The sequence below is a fragment of the Electrophorus electricus genome, chromosome 10 (genome assembly GCF_013358815.1).
Source record: "Electrophorus electricus isolate fEleEle1 chromosome 10, fEleEle1.pri, whole genome shotgun sequence".
In the NCBI taxonomy this organism is placed as follows: Eukaryota; Metazoa; Chordata; class Actinopteri; order Gymnotiformes; family Gymnotidae; genus Electrophorus; species Electrophorus electricus.
This window is the reverse complement of record NC_049544.1, coordinates 1,948,078-1,964,930: the sequence shown is the minus strand read 5'-3', so window position 1 is coordinate 1,964,930 and position 16,853 is coordinate 1,948,078. Positions and strand designations below refer to the sequence as shown.

Genomic DNA, 16,853 nt, shown 5'->3' with positions numbered 1-16,853 from the left:
ATTTTCAGCCAGAATGGAAACTGCTTCTTTCCTTCCTACATCTTTCTTTTTTTAATTTCTGTAAAATAAAATGTTTGTTTTGGTTTTTTTGTGGTTGTTTTCCCCGCAAACTCAGGGTTACAGCACAGTCAGGAGGTTGCAGATGAAGGTCTCTGATCTGTCTTAATATAGACTGTGCTCTCAGATTTGCATTTGGGCTTGTGTGTACGTGTATGTGTGTAAATAAATGCGTGTAGATTAAACACGAATTATGCACAAGTGGTGCCTTTGCACTGCGTTTTGTGCATGCGAGCTGTGTACTTCCTAAGTGCGTGCCTAGCAGATGTCCTAAGACTCTACCACACTACAGTCAGGATGAATCTTGAAGGTGATATGTTAGGATTGCTATTTGTGTATACATTTCACAGTAATTCTCTGTCTTCTCCAGGGAATAAACAAACCTTTTCCTTCATTTTATGAATAATGCTCATGAAACATTATTGAGACTACATGCATTATTTTAATTTATGTACAGATCAGATGCTCCTTTGTCCAGTATTTCTGCACTTTATGTGGTAAATGTGATAGATAATATATGGTGGTGCGTCTGTGCTCACATTCGAATGAATTGCTACTGTTTGTCTGCCCCCTAGAGTGAAAAATATGTAATTACAACACAATTACAACAGTTTGTTTTGTAATTATAATATTTAGGGAATTGAATGTGATTTTAATGTAATGCATATTAGTTCATTTGTATGTGTTCTTGTGTTTGTACAGGGATTTAGAGTTCTATGTGGAGTCTCTGAAAAGAGAGCCGAGTTCAGACGTAACTCCACGTTGCGTCACCCTGAAGGAAGTAGAGGAGGGGGCTATCAGCCTGAGGAAGGTGGGCGAGCACCTGGCAGGACTTAAAGGTAACGGGGGAGGGGTCCTGCAGCTTTCGGTCAGCACGCTTCAGCGCCGCGCGATATCCTCACGTTCTTGCCCCGCTGTGTGCGCGCGCATGAAGGAGAGTTCCCGGGCCTGCAGGCGCGGATGCGCGCCGTGCTCAGGGTGGAGGTGGAAGCCGTGAAGTTCCTGAAGGAGGAGCCACACAAGCTGGACAGCATGCTGAAGAGGGTGAAGGTGCTCACCGATGCGCTGAGCACTCTGCGCAGGTACGCAGCGTTTCAGGGGCTTTCATACCTGAACGACCCATAATCAGTGTGAGGATAATCACATGATTATGTTTCATGTATTAATGTTGAGCCTTGCCTCTCCTTTCCATGGGTGAATAGAAACTAGTTAAGTTTAGTTTTAGGTTCCTTTATGGCAGCTCTTCTACTAGAGTGGTTTGGCCATTCGACCTCTCTGCTCCCCACAGGCACATCTGCTATCTAACGTGTGTGTAGCATCTCAGTCAGCATACAAATAACTTTATTCAGTCTACATTTCATATATCAAAAAATATATAGCAAATATTTCTAATTGTATATATCATGTAATAACCTTATTACTATAGTTACTTATTTAGTAATTATAATGAATTATCCAGTATGAACACTGAGTTAGAATCTACCGGTTGGTCTTTGGAGTGTGGGGAGTTAGCAGTGTTTGGAGTGTGGGGAGTTAAAACAGTGTTTCGAGTGTGGGGAGTTAAAACTGTTTGGAGTGTGGGGAGTTAAAACAGTGTTTCGAGTGTGGGGAGTTAACACTGTTTGTATGTTCACCAGTGGGAATAAGAGCTTAAAAGCTTGCGTGTGTATTACTGACAGACATACCCATGGTCACCATGTATCTGTTTGTATCGTCTAGGTCTGTCACCGAGGGCTTGCTAAAACCTCCAGATCCTGTTACCATGACGACTTTGACTGCAGTGGAGGGGGTGGAGTCAGCCCCTCCTGCTGATCTCCAGGACCCAGTGACCACGCCCCTCCTTGAGCCTCAGAGTTCCTCTGTTAGGTCTGAGGTCATCAACTCCAACCCTGTGGTGATCCACCACGCCCAGAGCTCCCCGGTGACGCCGCGGCAGTGCCAGCAGTCGGCGGCACCCTCGTCCGCCAGCCCCGTGCAGCTCAAGAAACCCAGCGCGCTGCAACCAGACCACGGCCCGCCGTCGAGCAGCGTCGCCAACGGCAGCGCCCGCAGGAGCGCGGCTCCTGGTGACGACGTAGTCCACGACGGCGGGGCGTCTCCGGTCCTGTTCATAGAAGAGATCACAAACCACAGCAAGGGTAAAAACAGAGCCACGTCGATAGAGGTGAGCTCTGGTAGACACGCGGTTGAGATGTTGCATTAGATACGGCAGTGGACCAGTCTTTATAACATACGGTATCTACATGTATTTACACAACCAAATGCATTCAGTGATTGAAATAACCAAGCATAAAAAAAAGTTTTACATGCGTGCACGTCATTAACACGGCACACCAAGAGTCCAGTTCAGCAAAATGAACAGAACCTACACATTTCAGTAGTACGTTGACTGATGGTAATTTGACAGTCGGTCTGTTCAACACATACAGAAACGTGTAACACCTTTTATCGCACAAAGGAAAGCATATAACTATAAAGCCTGTGACTAATTTAATGTACCTGAAAAAAGCACATGTAAAATCTATAAAGATTTATTAAACATCTCCATTGAATTGCATGATAATGTAAACAGCATGAGTATCAGTAACAATCTGCATATCTGATTAGCTTCTACTATCAGTAACTAGATATGGGATATTGGTTTCTTTTACATTGTTGCCCTTAGAAATAATGCTAGCTACCACACTGACTATATTAGTGCTAGTGTTGCTAAGATATGCAAAGGTACATTTACATTTATCACATTTAGCTGATTTGTTTATCCAAAATGATGAACACACAACACTATGAGAAATCCATGTTTTTTCCAAGTCATAGAGACCTAGCTTACATTTATATTTACATTTACATTTATATTTACATTTACATTTAGCTTAAAGTCAAAGTCAAGTTCAGTGTCTTTTTAGACTTTCTCAGCTACGGCACAATTAATCTAATTTTGAGTCCAGTCATTTCTCACTTCCCTCTCTTTCATCTCTCTCTCTCTCTCTCTCTCTTTCTCTCTAGGCTGCTGAGAGAGAGTGGGAGGAAAAGAGACAGAACATGGGCCATTACGACGGGCCCAAATTTGAGAGGATGCTCCAGGAGGCAGAAGCAAACATGCTTAGGGGGATACCCAGCCTTGAGGGTCCAAGCAAGGGGGACAGCCCACCGAGTCCCTCTGCAGTGGCTCCCGCTGCTCTGGAGGATATGGTGGAGAAGCACCAGCCTTCTGCCATCCCCGCACAAGGTAGCCATGCTCATATCAACGGCGAAAGAAGAAACGAGGGCTTTTACGGCCGCTAACGCTTAGCGTGCCCGCCCGCATGTACGCACAGACACATGCTGGGGACAGAGAGATCTTTCTCTCAGTGCAACATATTTAGCGGTCGCTATCAGGCCATGTACAGCTGCTTTGAGAATGACAGTTTGGTGACCGTTTCTGTTTGACCGGAGAACTACATCGTTAGGCTATAAGAAAAAGGTTGCACAATCCTCTGAATGGTCACAGAAAAGGAAAAATTAAGCCCTTCTATAGAAACATAAAAGCATGACTATTTACCATAACCGTTTGTACTAATTGTGTTTCAGAAAACAACCAACCTGAGTCACCCAGTTCTGAGAAGCCCCCTAAGACCGGGCCAGAAAAAGCCCCCAAAGGGCAGCTAGAGAAGCCAGCTAAAGCAACCACAGTGGAGAGGCCTGCTAAAGCAAACCTGACGGTCAAAACCAGCCTTGAGAAAGCCACGAAGCATCAGGACAAAGTCACCAAGCTGAGTCAGGGCCCAGACAAGACCAACAAACCCCCACCTCCTCCCCCACCACGCAGGAACTACCCCACCACACCCCCCAGCACAGGCATGACCACCACGCGCTCAGGAGAGCTCGTCTGCATCAGCAGGAAGGAGTCAGGCTCTGTGCCGGTATGCTGTGTGGCTGTGGGTTTGCGTACATGCGTGTTGCATATCTGTGTTGCTTAATGTGCATCAAAGAATGGAGACAAGACGGTTCTGCCGCTGCAGCAAACCAAGCAAAGTTCTGTAGCGCCCCATCACATGTATGCGTCTGCATGCTTGCACATATTAAAGGTCTACAGTACAGCACTAGCTCAGCCATTGGAGCCTGTGTGTCAGAGATAAACAAGTCGAACTAACTGAATATGACCAAGTTTTGTTCAGTTCTGTTCCCTTTATCATCCCCAGAGGACATTTGATTTGCACCCATGCATACTAAATATACAGTATAAAAACAAGCCACATTTACATTTACATTTATATTTAACATTCAACAACATGCAAAAAAATCATAGACATAATATACATCAAATTAAACCATATAAATACAGTATACGCAGTGTAAGCAGTATAGAAACAGTAAATAGTAACATGCATCACAAATGTAAGAGTGCTGTAGCCATGGGTGTCATGGTACGGCTCCTCCCCCAAATGTCTGTGTGTGTGTGTGTGTGTGTGTGTGTGTGTGTGTGTGTGTGTGTGTGTGTGTGTGTGTGTGCGTGCGCGTGTGTGTGTGTGTGTGTGTGTGTGTGTGTGTTTGAACAGCAGCAGTTATTTCGTTAGCCATCTTACCAAATCACACTTCAGATTTACACTTCAGGTTTTTTTCACACCTCTTGAATTAGCAGTTTTTTCAGTTCCACTTCTGCACAGTGGGTCTTATATGGAAATGTCATGAGTGAGGTCAAAGACACCGCTGTTTCCAAACATACATGGTGACGAGTGTACTTCATTTGCTTAGTTGTAACATTTAGTTTTAGGCTAAAAAGATGCTACTTAAAATGTAGAAAGTAACTACACTATTTCTTTGCAACCCAACAACACTGTACATCCAAAGCCCAGACAGTCCTGAAAGGGCTGTTGTTTTATGTTTGGAAATATGAGCGGCTGTCTGGTGAAGAGCTGCTGGTAACGTGGGTCTCTGATGCAGGGTGCTGCAGGGGAACAGAGTTCTGCTCCGAAGTCCAAACCCAAGAGTCCCGTAGAGGCGAAGCCAAAGTCCTGTGCCCCGCCTGCTCTTCCGGCCTCGGCTGTGGCTGAGGGGGAGGACAATGGAGACAAGATCATGGCAGAGCTACAGGTGAGCATGCGGAGACACGCGCACACACACACGTCCCTGGTTGTTGTGCTTGTGGGATGTCTGTGTTCTGGTTTCCTTGTGGTTGTAGGGCTTCATTTATCTGTGGCAGCAGGGGTATTGTTTTACTTGACAAAAAAGTGTCATGTCCTCCTGACATTCAAATAACAGATTTAGTGCAAATTATTTCTGTTATTTGGTATATAATGTCAAATATATTCTTAATATTCTTAAAACACATGGTTACTAATCACAGGACTGCATATAGAAGTGGTCCCATGTCTCCCCTGTAAACAGTGAGCTATACTCTGGGAACGGGGCCTTCTTAATCCGCTACACATATTTCCCCCTCAGGTTTTCCAGAAGTGCTCTGTTAAGGATGTAGGGCTCAAAGGTTTGGTAGAGCCACAGATCAAAGAGCTAAGACCCGGGGCCTTACCGCCCCTCAGAGATAAGAAGGTAACAGACATGACCTCTCTTAGCTGTCCCTCTAGCTGCCTGCTCCTCTCAACCGCTTGCCCCTGATGGCTGCCTCATATAGTGCTGGTCTGCGTTTTTCTCACAGTGCTTGCAAAGCTATACATGCTTATGATGGATATCTGTACAAAACATTCTCGCTGATTTTTCTTTTAAAACCCTGTTTTTCATTTCTTTTCTTTTATTTCTGCTGAACTCAAGGCTTATGCTGTTAGTTTCTAGTTAAAACCCAGATCCAGATATGCCTCTTTGTGAATAAAAGATAATTCTGCTTTATCCTTGCAAATTTGATCAGCTTTGTATATTCCTCCAATCAATAAACTCATGAGTTCTATGGCATTGTAATGTAGCCTTTTGTTGTTGCGTGTTTCTTTTGAAATGGGTAGGTTTTAGACAACTTTTGAACACATATTACTGCTTAAAAATACAAATCTGTAATACTATTTGAAAAATACTGGTGAGAAAATGACACCTCCAACATCGTCATCATGTGAGGATGATTTGACCTTTATATTTTTTACAAGTAGTTTGGACCAACCAGTGTTGTAAACAGTCATCATGAACTAATTTGCCCGCATCGTTGGAATTCTAGTTCATTCTGGTACGTTCCGGTAAAACGGTGTCATTGGGAGCACCTACATTCAGCCTTAAGTCCAACGTAAGGTGTAGCTTCTGATGGGTTGTGAATAAGCTACAGCGTAGAGGAGGAGCATATGAGAGTTCAGTTGCTCTGACCTGCTCAACCTGCATGCCCTGCTCTAAACTTCCTAACTTCTGGGTTTAACGGCTTTCTCCCCTCTACATCACTGAACAACTTTTTATCTTTTGATATTTTTTCTAACGTTGTATAATCTGATCTCAAGAAAAATAAGAATTACATCTTTACTCACTACCATTACCTCCTGTCACTTTATATACTTAAGATGATTTGCCAATTTCAGAGTTCATTTTATAGGTATTATGATTTTCTTTAGGTGTTAGATTTTTTATCTAAAAGTTAATTACTCTATTGTAAGGTTTTTTAAACTTCTAGGAGTGTAATCCAGATCTTTACCATGATATCCTTTGCCACAGATCATAAGATAAATGCAGTGATCTAGAATTTCACTCATATTTACAAACAGGTTGTTGTTTTTTTTAACACAATTAGAATGCATGACATGTTCCTAAAGGTTTCAAGCTTTTCAAAGCAGTTCTATGAACAGTTTCTTGTGGTAGAGAGTTAAGCGGTAGGGTATCTGTGAGCAGTGATGTTATTCCTCACAAACTATCCTAGCAGAATACAGAAATCCAAGAAGACAAAGTTCTGGTCACAGATGAAAATGGCAACAACACAGTCCGTCAAAGTCCAGGGGTAAGCAGCTGTGCTCATCACTACTATTTATTTATCTGTCTATTCATTTATTTATTCTAACCCTCCAAAGCCCCACTTGCACACACATTTTCAGTGTCAATAGAAACAAGCCCTGATGAAGACCTGTGTGCTGAATTGCTTTGGTTGCAAAAATGTTTTTCCAGTCATCAAGTGTTGCTGGTTTTATTTTCTCTAAAATAGTATTAATCTTTAATAAAGTAAGCATCACAATTAATAATCATTGGTCAGATATGTCAGGTACATATTTTAACACATTTGAATATGTAATTTAGTGTCAGTCATTTTACTCTGGAAGGCGTTTACATGTATTACATCATGCTGTGTATATAAAGTCCCTTACTAATATTCTTTTTCATTCCCTCTTTCCTTAAACTTTTGAAGGTCATCTACTATGTCACAGCTCAAATCACCAAGGACACACCAGAGGATTCAACTGACCATAGATCTGCATCTCAATCGTCCTCATCACAGGTTTCACATGTCAGTGCTTCTGAAAAAAAAACAAAAACGCCACAGGTATCCTCAGATGGCTCATCTGGTAGCCCAAAGAACAGAGTCCCTGACAACATACGTGGCCTTCCTAGTGCTCTGTCCTTTAAACAGCTCACTCGATCAAGCTCACTAAAGTCAAAACACCAGTCTCCAACTGAAGAAGGGCCAGGTAGCCCAACACAGGGGAAGGTACATGTGGTCAAGGCTCCCCAGGTACAAGTGAGTGTAGAGGAGAGGGTGGAGTCTCCTACAGCAGTTTGCACACCTGTTTCAGTTAGGTGCCCAGACCTGATCCCTTGCCAGGCAAGCGCAAGCTCTGGTGAGTTGGGATCGGCAAGTCGGGAGCTTGTGTTTGGTTCATGCAAAGCTAGAGAAAGAAAGTATGAAGAAGATGAAAATGATAGCGAGGCCTTCCTCAGTCCTGACTTGCCAGGAGAAGAGCCTCCTCCTCCTCCACCTGATAATATTGCCTTCATGATCACCAACACCAAAGTGCAGGCTTTGTCCACTGGGGAGTACCAGGAGCTTGTCAATGCCAAGAGAGGTAATGTGCAAACTGTCACTGTTGGCAGCAAACCACAAAGCAAACATGGCAATGACAAAGTTTCTCAAATTGTCACCAACAGCGATGGACCAGATGATGTTGAAAACAGTGGATTCAGTAAAAAACCTGTCATTATAATTTTCGATGAACCAATGGATATCCACTCAGCCTACAAACGTCTCTCTACCATCTTTGAGTGTGAAGAGGAACTGGAAAGGATGCTGTCAGAAGAAAGGATAGAAGAGGAAAGTGAGGAAAATGAGGATGAGGAGGAAAGAACTGGAAGGATACAGGTCAAACTGAAGGAGGATATGGGAAATTCTGGGAGGGCACCAAGTGAGTCAAGCCCTTTCTTGGGCACTGGGGACAAGTGCCATGTGTCTTCATCCCCACTGTTATGTGATGGGGGAATGCTAAATGAGACTGCAACTGATCCCAAGCAGGAGGCTAAGAAGAAGTTTAAGTTAAAATTCCCTAAGAAGCAGTTAGCAGCTCTGACACAAGCACTTCGCACTGGTACCAAGACAGGCAAGAAAACCTTACAGGTGGTAGTCTATGAAGACGAGGAAGAGTCAGATGGGACTATTAAGCACCACAAAGAGACCAAAAGGTTTGAAATTGCGAGATCCAAAGAGGAATCAGCAAAATCCGAATCAACCCTTCAGGAAACTCATGGACGGACAGAAGAAATCCGAAAGAGCACTTACAAGACTCTTGACAGCCTTGAGCAGACCATCAAACAGCTGGAGACCACCATCAGTGAAATGGGACCAAGGTCTCCTGAGGATCTGCAACCTAATGAGTGCTCTAAACATCACAGCAGCCCAGGTAGGGAGACCTCAGACAAAGGGACTCCTCAGAAGACCTTCGTTTCCAAACCCTCCAGCAAGAGTTCTGGACTTCGGAAGAAGCCCAAACCACAGATCCTTCCTCGGCCTTCCACGATCCCCACCACAGGCGTATCCATCACTCCAGCATCTTCCCAGCAGGTCTCTCTCTAGCTCTGACCACTTCGCTCATGAAGACTGTGGGTCTCTCCCTATCCTCTTCCTCACAGCAACCCCAGCCTAACCAGTGAATTCCACAGATCCCTAATCTCCTCTTCCTGTTCAGGGGACTGACTTTGGGATCTCAGCTTTTTTAACCCTATCTGTATATGGTGTGTGTGTGTGTGTATATGTTTGACTTGGTGTTTCACAGGTGGTATTAGCAGATCCTATACCTCTACCTTCACATGTTCACTGATAAGTTTCTAACCTTGGGTTCAGACAACCAAAGAGAGTGCTCACAGTCTTAGAATCACACTCTTTCTGGTTCTTTTAAAGTGGGTTTTAAGGTACAAGCACAAGCCTTGTTGGTGTTAAGGACTGTTGGTGTTCAGGACTGATTTGCATGCATCTTTATCTCTTCTTTCTGACGTTATGAAATACCACAGATGTTATGAAATACCACAGATGTTTTTGTACAGACTTTGCCTACTTCACAAAAGTACCCCCAATGTGGCACTTTTTTGTGTTCCTTTCTTTTTATTCCATTTTTTTCTCCTGTGTGGTTTGAATCCCTCTTTCAGAACGCCAGCGTGTCCTCACCTACTAGTCGGATGCCGGTGCCCATGTCTGCCAAGGCCAGGCAGCCGCCAGGCACCTCAGACAGAGAGAGGGCAGCAAAACAGCAAAAGCTACAGGACTCTCAGAGGCAGTTCCGCCAGGTAGTCTTATCATAGAAGCACTGGTCCAGTCAGCCATGAGACATACACTTAGGGACACTTACACCATTTACATTCAAATGAGTACATGCTAGTTGTGAGCTACAATAGGGCTTGAGTCATAAAGGAAAAGGAACTAATTAAAATCATTTTCGTACATTCTCCTTTGTGTGAATGGCTCAGTGCTGACAGCCACCTTGGATCTGTTGTCAGCTCTATGGCTGTGATTGCTGTGACTGAAGGCATGTGACTATCTTGTAACACCACGGAATGCTTCTGCTTGTTGACTCTGCTTGCGGCTTTGGTACTGTGTAGGTGACGAGGACACAAAAAGAACAAACAGAAAGACAATCTTTATCATCTCTTAAGTTACCACCACATCTTTATCCTCAGTTAACAGTTAGCCATGCTTGGGCTAAAAGCTGCTTACACTACTAACTTAAACCAGGTCACATATCTCACACTTCACTTTCACACCTATATTTATTTCTATAAAACTACACAACGATATAACACTACTACCCTTGCTAGCTAAGAAACTCCTCTACTAAACCCAATCTTGGACACTTTCCCCTGTTTGCCTCTCAGGGGATGAGTCCCCTCCCCCAACAACCAGGACCAACCCCCTACTAAATTTGCACCGCCCTCTGGAAACCTTTCCCCAATGCACCTTCTCCACTCTTCCTGGAGCGTCCTCTGGTCTTGCGTACTGGTTGGTTACACTGTGCAATACTCACTTTAAAATATGAATGATCTTAAAAACTGAATAATTTTACATTGCCCTCCCATCTCCTCTCAGCTTTCACTTACACTCCCAAACGAAACTCTGATAATATACTTGACATATATGTGTGTGTCTGTATGTGTATTTGTGTGTGTGTGTGTGTGTGTGTCTGTGTGTGTATCTTAGTCAGTAATTAATGTACTTTCTGCCTTTGATCTCTGATAATTAACTGTAGATGGTAGTAGTGTAATTTTAATGTGTTTTACACATTCTTCACATCTTCGCAATGAGTTCCCCTATGGTTGACAATCAGTGTGTTTTGGCATCTTTGTTTGCAGGCTAACGGAAGTGCTAAGAGATCTGGAGGAGATCCCAAATCCACTTCCCCTACCATGCCTGCCTCTAAAATTCCTGCTTTTTCCTCTAGTACAGGAAAAGGTGCTTCCCAGTCTGATTCTACTAACCCTGTTAACTCCTCGATTGCCCCCACTTCCTCTTCCTCCCTTTCAACCAACAAGTCTTCCATTCCCACTCATCGCTCAATCCCTGCCCCGTCTTCCCAGATTCCCTCCCTATCTAATGGCTCTCTGAAGCTCGCACCTGCCACTCACAGTGCTAAAAGCCTGTCTTTATCCACACAGACCCAAAATGGCAGACCTTCCTCTTCTTCCTCTTCCTCTACCCATTCCCCTTTGTCCCCCACCATGTTGGCTCAGGGTGTGAAGAGTATCCGAACCATACACACACCCAGCTTCGTCAGTTACAATCGGCCACACAACGGGAGTGCTGGAAAATCAGCTATCCCTATGGCAACAGCCACCAAGGACGCTTCATGAAATGCTCAGCCACTATCATACAGTCATGTCTTAATGAGGTATTGTTCCTGCTCATTAACTCAAGTTCTTGGGGTTTTTTTTAACACAGCTTTGTTCCATCCCCCACCCCCTGATTTTATCATTATTTTGCTGTTGCCTTGCATCCAGTGTTCCGACTGCACTTTGTGGGATTCGGGGGGGGGGGGGGGGGGGGGGGGTGTATTTCAGTTTAACTTTTTGTGTATTGTGTGAGTATTGCTTGTTCATTCAGTAGTTTTTACATACAAGTAGCTTTCAGCCTGTTTTAACTTTCATGAAATGCATGCTAACCAAAACATTGTCATACAGTTGTGGAAGAAAAGAGATTTCATTTAATTGTATACTGCAATCTTGGATTGTTCCATTTCTAATATTTGATTATATTAAATATATATATTTTTATTATTAAGACATTAAACACATAAAAGTTATAACTCACAAAGTGTAAAATAATGAGCACTTTGCTCTTCAGTGACTCTGGGTGGTCATGTTATATTTTGATCTTTTTTTAACTTGACAAATATTGGTTGCAGCCATTGTTTGTTTTTAAAGTGTACCAATACCGTACTGTACCTGTAGACAATTTATAGCAAATTAACATTTTTACACTGAACATTTCTGTTCTCAATTTCACTGCCAGTTTCTTTGGATTTTATTATGAAGTAACAACAGCTGTGCAAAGAGTGATGCTCAGTCTCTTCAACGGTTCTCGTGCCTACTTGCCAAAACGTGTTTATCATCTTTATTATTCAGAACTATTGAATATGTGCTGTGTTAAGAGACTCTAGATGTATATGTACAATGGGCTGTCCCTAACTCAACCTACCTGTCTGCAACACTCGTGCTTTACTGGATGACTGGCTTTTAAATTAATAAAAATGTGTGTCTAAATGTATGGTTGAACGCTAATGAATGATAATCCCGTTCTCTACTACTCCTGTATATACTGTAACTGCGCCTATGAGATTTAGTCTAGTTTTGTTAACAAATTGTACCAAAATGTATTTTTATGCATGCCTTTCTGAAACTGTAGAGAAATGATGCAAGAGAAAGACGGTGTAAAACTATGCTTGCACAGATAGATTTTGTAAATAGAATTGTTTCCTCTGGTTGTGTAAAGCTTTACAAACAAAACAGCACACATGAGCTGTGAGCAAGACTGTAGGCATAAAAGTAATAAATTTCTGCATGTCATCTGTATTGTCTCCTTTTTCAGAAACTTTCATATAAAGGTTTGCGACGGTACAACTAGCCCTCCAGCTGCGTTCTTGTTTACAATCAAAGTGCGTGTAAAATAACTTTAACGCGACAGCTAAGCTAGTTTAGTTAACATGCTCAGACGCCACGTGTTTCACCCAGTCAAACCCAAAGTAAGCACATTACATGTGTGTGAGCCCATCTCCGTTTTGTTCCACACCATCACCATGTGTTTAGAAACAGCATTGGCAGCTGGATAATGAAACACGCTGGCACTGTGAATTAGAGCAGCTGGGAGGCTGCTGGTTTCACACTGCAACCACATGACACACGGTGCTTCTAAATGTTCCAGTAACTACTGACTTGCGCTTGCCATTCGGCAACATCTAACACACAAAATTTAAAATTCTATATCTATAAAATTCTTAAAATGTGGCTATATGGCATAATATAATAGGCTAAGTACACTCGATAATAAATATTGTTCACTGTGATGAGAATAAAATTAGTATTTAAGTAATAGAGATATGACTACTTAATTAAATTATTGAAAATTTCCGTGCGTAATGACGTTTTAGTTGGGTGATAGTCGTAATCAAAATTCGACGCGTTTTTATGTGTTTGTTTGAAATGAAGATATCGTGTCGATTGTAAGACAAAATAGTTACGGGATGAGCACGAATCGTTGGACAGACCAGTCAGACGGTTACGGAATGAGCACGACGCATTCGTCAGACCAAGCATGCGGTGCTCATAAAGCAGAAATGAGCCAAGTTAAGCGTACTTGAAGGCACTTAAAATGACTTTCAGTTCCTAGGTGAAGAGAATTATTCTGTATGCCAAATTCTCCTTTGAAGGAGCACTACTGAACCTACAGGTAAGTACTTACGTGTTTTTAAAAGCCAGTATATGAAATGTTTTGGTTTTTTGTTTTGTTTTTGACAGAAGTTTTAAAAAGAAGAGTCTATACAGTTCTCTCATTAAGGAAAAATGGAATAATGTAATAGAGAAAACTGACTCCAGCTATGAGTGTAAATGCAGTAAGACTTTACAGTCAGCTCTGAATGTTCTGTTTATGTTAAATTCTAAAAAGCATTAAGAGCCTTTTAATTACTCGACCACTTGCTGATGGTGTTACACGTAGCTGTCATGTTTCAGTAAATACTGCCTGGCAGTTAACTACCCATTGGGCTGTACAGCCTATGCCCAGAGAAAGGACCAGCTGGAAGGCTCAACATTGTGGACAACCAAGTCTATCTGGGGAGTTGATCTTGATTACGAATTCTCCCTGTTTATGGTGATTCCTTAGAACGAACATTGATCCTAAAGCTGTGTCCCCATTCAGACAATTTGTAAAATAAATAAATAAACAAGTATTTTTTTAACATCTATTACCTTTACTTTGTATTGAGAGAGGCAGTACTGAGGTGGTTTATACTTTGCTATATCAGTCTGTTTATAGCTCTTTCTTTCCTTCTCAGGCTGTGAAAGCCGGTTATGAATCGCTCAGAGGAGGAGCGGGCTACCCTGTACTCGGCCGGGACCCACGAAGAGAACGTTTTTTTCACCATCTTCTACATGCTGCTCCTTGTCTCCTCGGTGCCCTGCAACGCGCTGGCTCTGTGGGTGTTCATGCGTGGACAGAGCTGCACCCCTTCCACGGTGCTTCTGCAGAACCTGGCGATAGCCGACATATCCTACGTGCTGGTGCTGCCCATGCGCGTGCTCTACCACGCCGCAGGCAGTCGGTGGCTCCTGGGCGAGGCCCCCTGTCGCCTAGTGGGCTTCTTCTTCTTCCTCAACCTCTACTGCAGTTTGTACTTCGTGGCTTTCATTAGCGTGGACCGACTGCTGGCTGTGGCGCTGCCCCCGCGGTGTCAGCGCCTGAGGTGTGGAAAGAAGGCCAGCGTGGCGTGCGCGATGCTGTGGGTGACGGGGATCGTCTCCATGTCGCCCGTGCTATTCACGCCCCAAACTAGCACCCTTCGCTCCGGAGTAGGCAACGTGACGGTGTGCAGCCAGCTGTACCTGGAAAAGGCGTCTTCCAGCGCTCTTGCGTCCACCGCCGTCGCGGTCACTGTTCCTCTAGTTACCCTGCTGGTCTCGTACACCCTCATCCTCCTCAGGCTCCGCGCGACGCCGTTCCCGGAGAGGACTCGTGCTCAGCGCAAAGCAGCGGCCATGATCGTGCTGACGGTGCTTAATTGCCTTGTGGCATTCGTGCCTTACCACGCACACCGATTCCTTTACATCGAGCGGCACACCCGGGGCCACATATCCGATGCTGAAATCAGGTCCCTGGCGTTTGGTAACCGCCTGACCTCAGCCATCACATGTTTTAGTGCAGTTCTTGATCCTGTGATGTACTTTTTCTTGGCTAGAAATTACCGGCAAGCTCTGCTTAAGATGTGTGGAAGAACAGTGGACAAGGAAAAGCAGCCGTCCACCACATGAATAGGGCAGATCACTCGCAATAGTAACCCACATATATGTTAACGGATTTTTATTCATTTCTTTTAAGCACTTATTATAATTATAATTTATAAGGAAATAATTGATATAATGTAATACTAAGTAGTATTGTTGATGTTGTTGATGATGCTTTCCTTTAACTCTGTTTAGATATGCCATCGCCAGCCAGTGGTTCATCTAAACATACTTAACCCTGAAACTGAACTGCAATCTCAGTGGCTACAGTAGCTACAATACACTATACTGTAAATGTTACCTGTATAAGCCTATTATGATGTGCTGATTAAACCCACATAAACCTAACCTCATATTTCATTTTATTCCACCGGAATAAAAGTGATCACTCATTAGGCCAACCCGAAGTCATTTTAGTTTCATTATTAGTTGCAGGCAGTATGCTCACCACAGACTGCAGTAACCATAAACAGTCAGGACTCATCATCACATGTGAAGCAACCGACGTGCGTGTGATGTTATCATCATACGGGAAATAGCAGTAAGCATGCTTGTGATGTCTGGGTATGCAAAACAGTCCAAATGAAAGTACTGGAAATAAGCATTTACATATCTTACACTCCAAGTATATGTTTCACATCACCACTAGATCAGAGTTCTCTGGACAGGTGTGACAACCATCTACGGTAAATGTACACAGAATTCACCTATATTTTAAGACACTGAGTCCATAAAGCTGCTCATACTATGAATAATCAAAAACATAATTTTGATGAATATTCATTGTTTACGAAAGCCATAGATTTTAATCTTTTTTTTTTTTTTTACTGTTTTTACTGGGGTTTTTTTTTACTGTTCAAGATCTCTAATTATTTTTGTTATCATGACATAGCAAACACTTGTTTCTTGTGATAACGGAATAATTTTATTGAGGTATCGAGAAAACTAAAGTTTATTTTTTCAAGATAATTAATTTGATATCATCTGTGATCATCTCAAACATGAATAAAGTTCTAAAGTTACAATTTCTCCATAATTGCAGAGCTGATGAGGACTAGGCCTAAGATCTTATATAATGAAATATGTTCTTAATGGAGAAATATATTTTTCTTAATGGAGTAATGCTTTGTTCTTAATGGGGTAATGTTTGGGGGATTTATGCATTTGTATTTCTAAAAGATGAAATATTTCCTCAAGAAGCCTATTATTTTTTATTCCTTTCACAGAATAAGCACCTGTTTAGCAGGGAAGATGAAAGAACACAAAAGAAATACAGTAACAGTTCAGCTGCGATTTCATAATCAGCACTGGGAAAATCCAACAAACATTTCAGAGAATAATCAACAGCTTGTGAACATTCCTGTTTCGAATGGTTACATGGTACATTACAGGAACTTTACAATCAACAACGCTGCTAACACCATTTCTACATAACGTGTTGTGTGTCTTAAAAGTACCAGAGTGCATTATATAAAAAGGCAACAAAAAGTATCAAATTGCACTTTACAGTATTTTCTTAGGACATGTTATTCATATTTGTTGATCATAGATTATAGGCTACCACATTAATTATGTCATTATTTTAAGAAAATAATGTTTTGTATTTTGGATACCTTCTCATTATCATGAGAAAACATTGTTTTTATACCGTGATAATGAAAGAAATAATTTGAGATCTCAATAAAACTAATAAAATTAACAAAAAACAAAAGCAAACAAACAAACAAAAAAAAAGAGTTAAACAAATGCCAATCCAGGGCCTTTAAGGGCTTTCTTGGCAACCATAGAACAGACATCAGTACCATTGAAATTCTGGTGGCCATTCAAGTTGGAATGTTGGAGATATATGTAAGATGTATATAAGATGATAAACAAGGATCATCTCCTTTTATACATCGCCATTGCCTTGTTCGTGAACACAGCTCTTTATG

General features: G+C 42.4%; 2 protein-coding genes across 13 annotated transcripts in view; both read left to right on the top strand.

Moving 5' to 3' along the window:
• Positions 1-11,455, top strand: part of si:ch211-285f17.1 (sickle tail protein homolog) — a 41,647-nt gene extending 30,192 nt beyond the window's left edge. For 3 of the 12 annotated variants that reach the window (XM_035531053.1, XM_035531050.1, XM_035531054.1), the window contains 11 exons: positions 760-896; positions 992-1,139; positions 1,777-2,221; positions 3,064-3,286; positions 3,628-3,959; positions 4,981-5,130; positions 5,482-5,586; positions 6,881-6,958; positions 7,361-9,004; positions 9,586-9,723; positions 10,783-11,455. In XM_035531053.1, coding sequence (XP_035386946.1) covers positions 760-896; positions 992-1,139; positions 1,777-2,221; positions 3,064-3,286; positions 3,628-3,959; positions 4,981-5,130; positions 5,482-5,586; positions 6,881-6,958; positions 7,361-9,004; positions 9,586-9,723; positions 10,783-11,280 — 3,898 coding nt within the window. In that variant the 3' untranslated portion in view covers positions 11,281-11,455. Of the gene's footprint in view, positions 1-759; positions 897-991; positions 1,140-1,776; positions 2,222-3,063; positions 3,287-3,627; positions 3,960-4,980; positions 5,131-5,481; positions 5,587-6,880; positions 6,959-7,360; positions 9,005-9,585; positions 9,724-10,308 lie in introns of all 12 variants that reach the window. The other 9 variants (XM_035531061.1, XM_035531060.1, XR_004776615.1 and 6 more) reach the window with 8 other exon arrangements.
• A 1,664-nt stretch (positions 11,456-13,119) lies between these two features.
• LOC113575672 (uracil nucleotide/cysteinyl leukotriene receptor) lies at positions 13,120-15,228 on the top strand. The gene is made up of 2 exons (XM_027007283.2): positions 13,120-13,372; positions 13,977-15,228. The coding sequence occupies exon 2, from the start codon at positions 13,993-13,995 to the stop codon at positions 14,947-14,949; it is 957 nt and encodes a 318-aa protein (XP_026863084.2). The 5' UTR covers positions 13,120-13,372; positions 13,977-13,992; the 3' UTR covers positions 14,950-15,228.
• The last annotated feature ends 1,625 nt before the right edge of the window (positions 15,229-16,853 follow it).

Bases quoted from the DNA above. Each gene is read 5' to 3' on its own strand.
- LOC113575672 (XM_027007283.2), top strand. From the start codon at position 13,993: ATGAATCGCTCAGAGGAGGAGCGGGCTACCCTGTACTCGGCCGGGACC.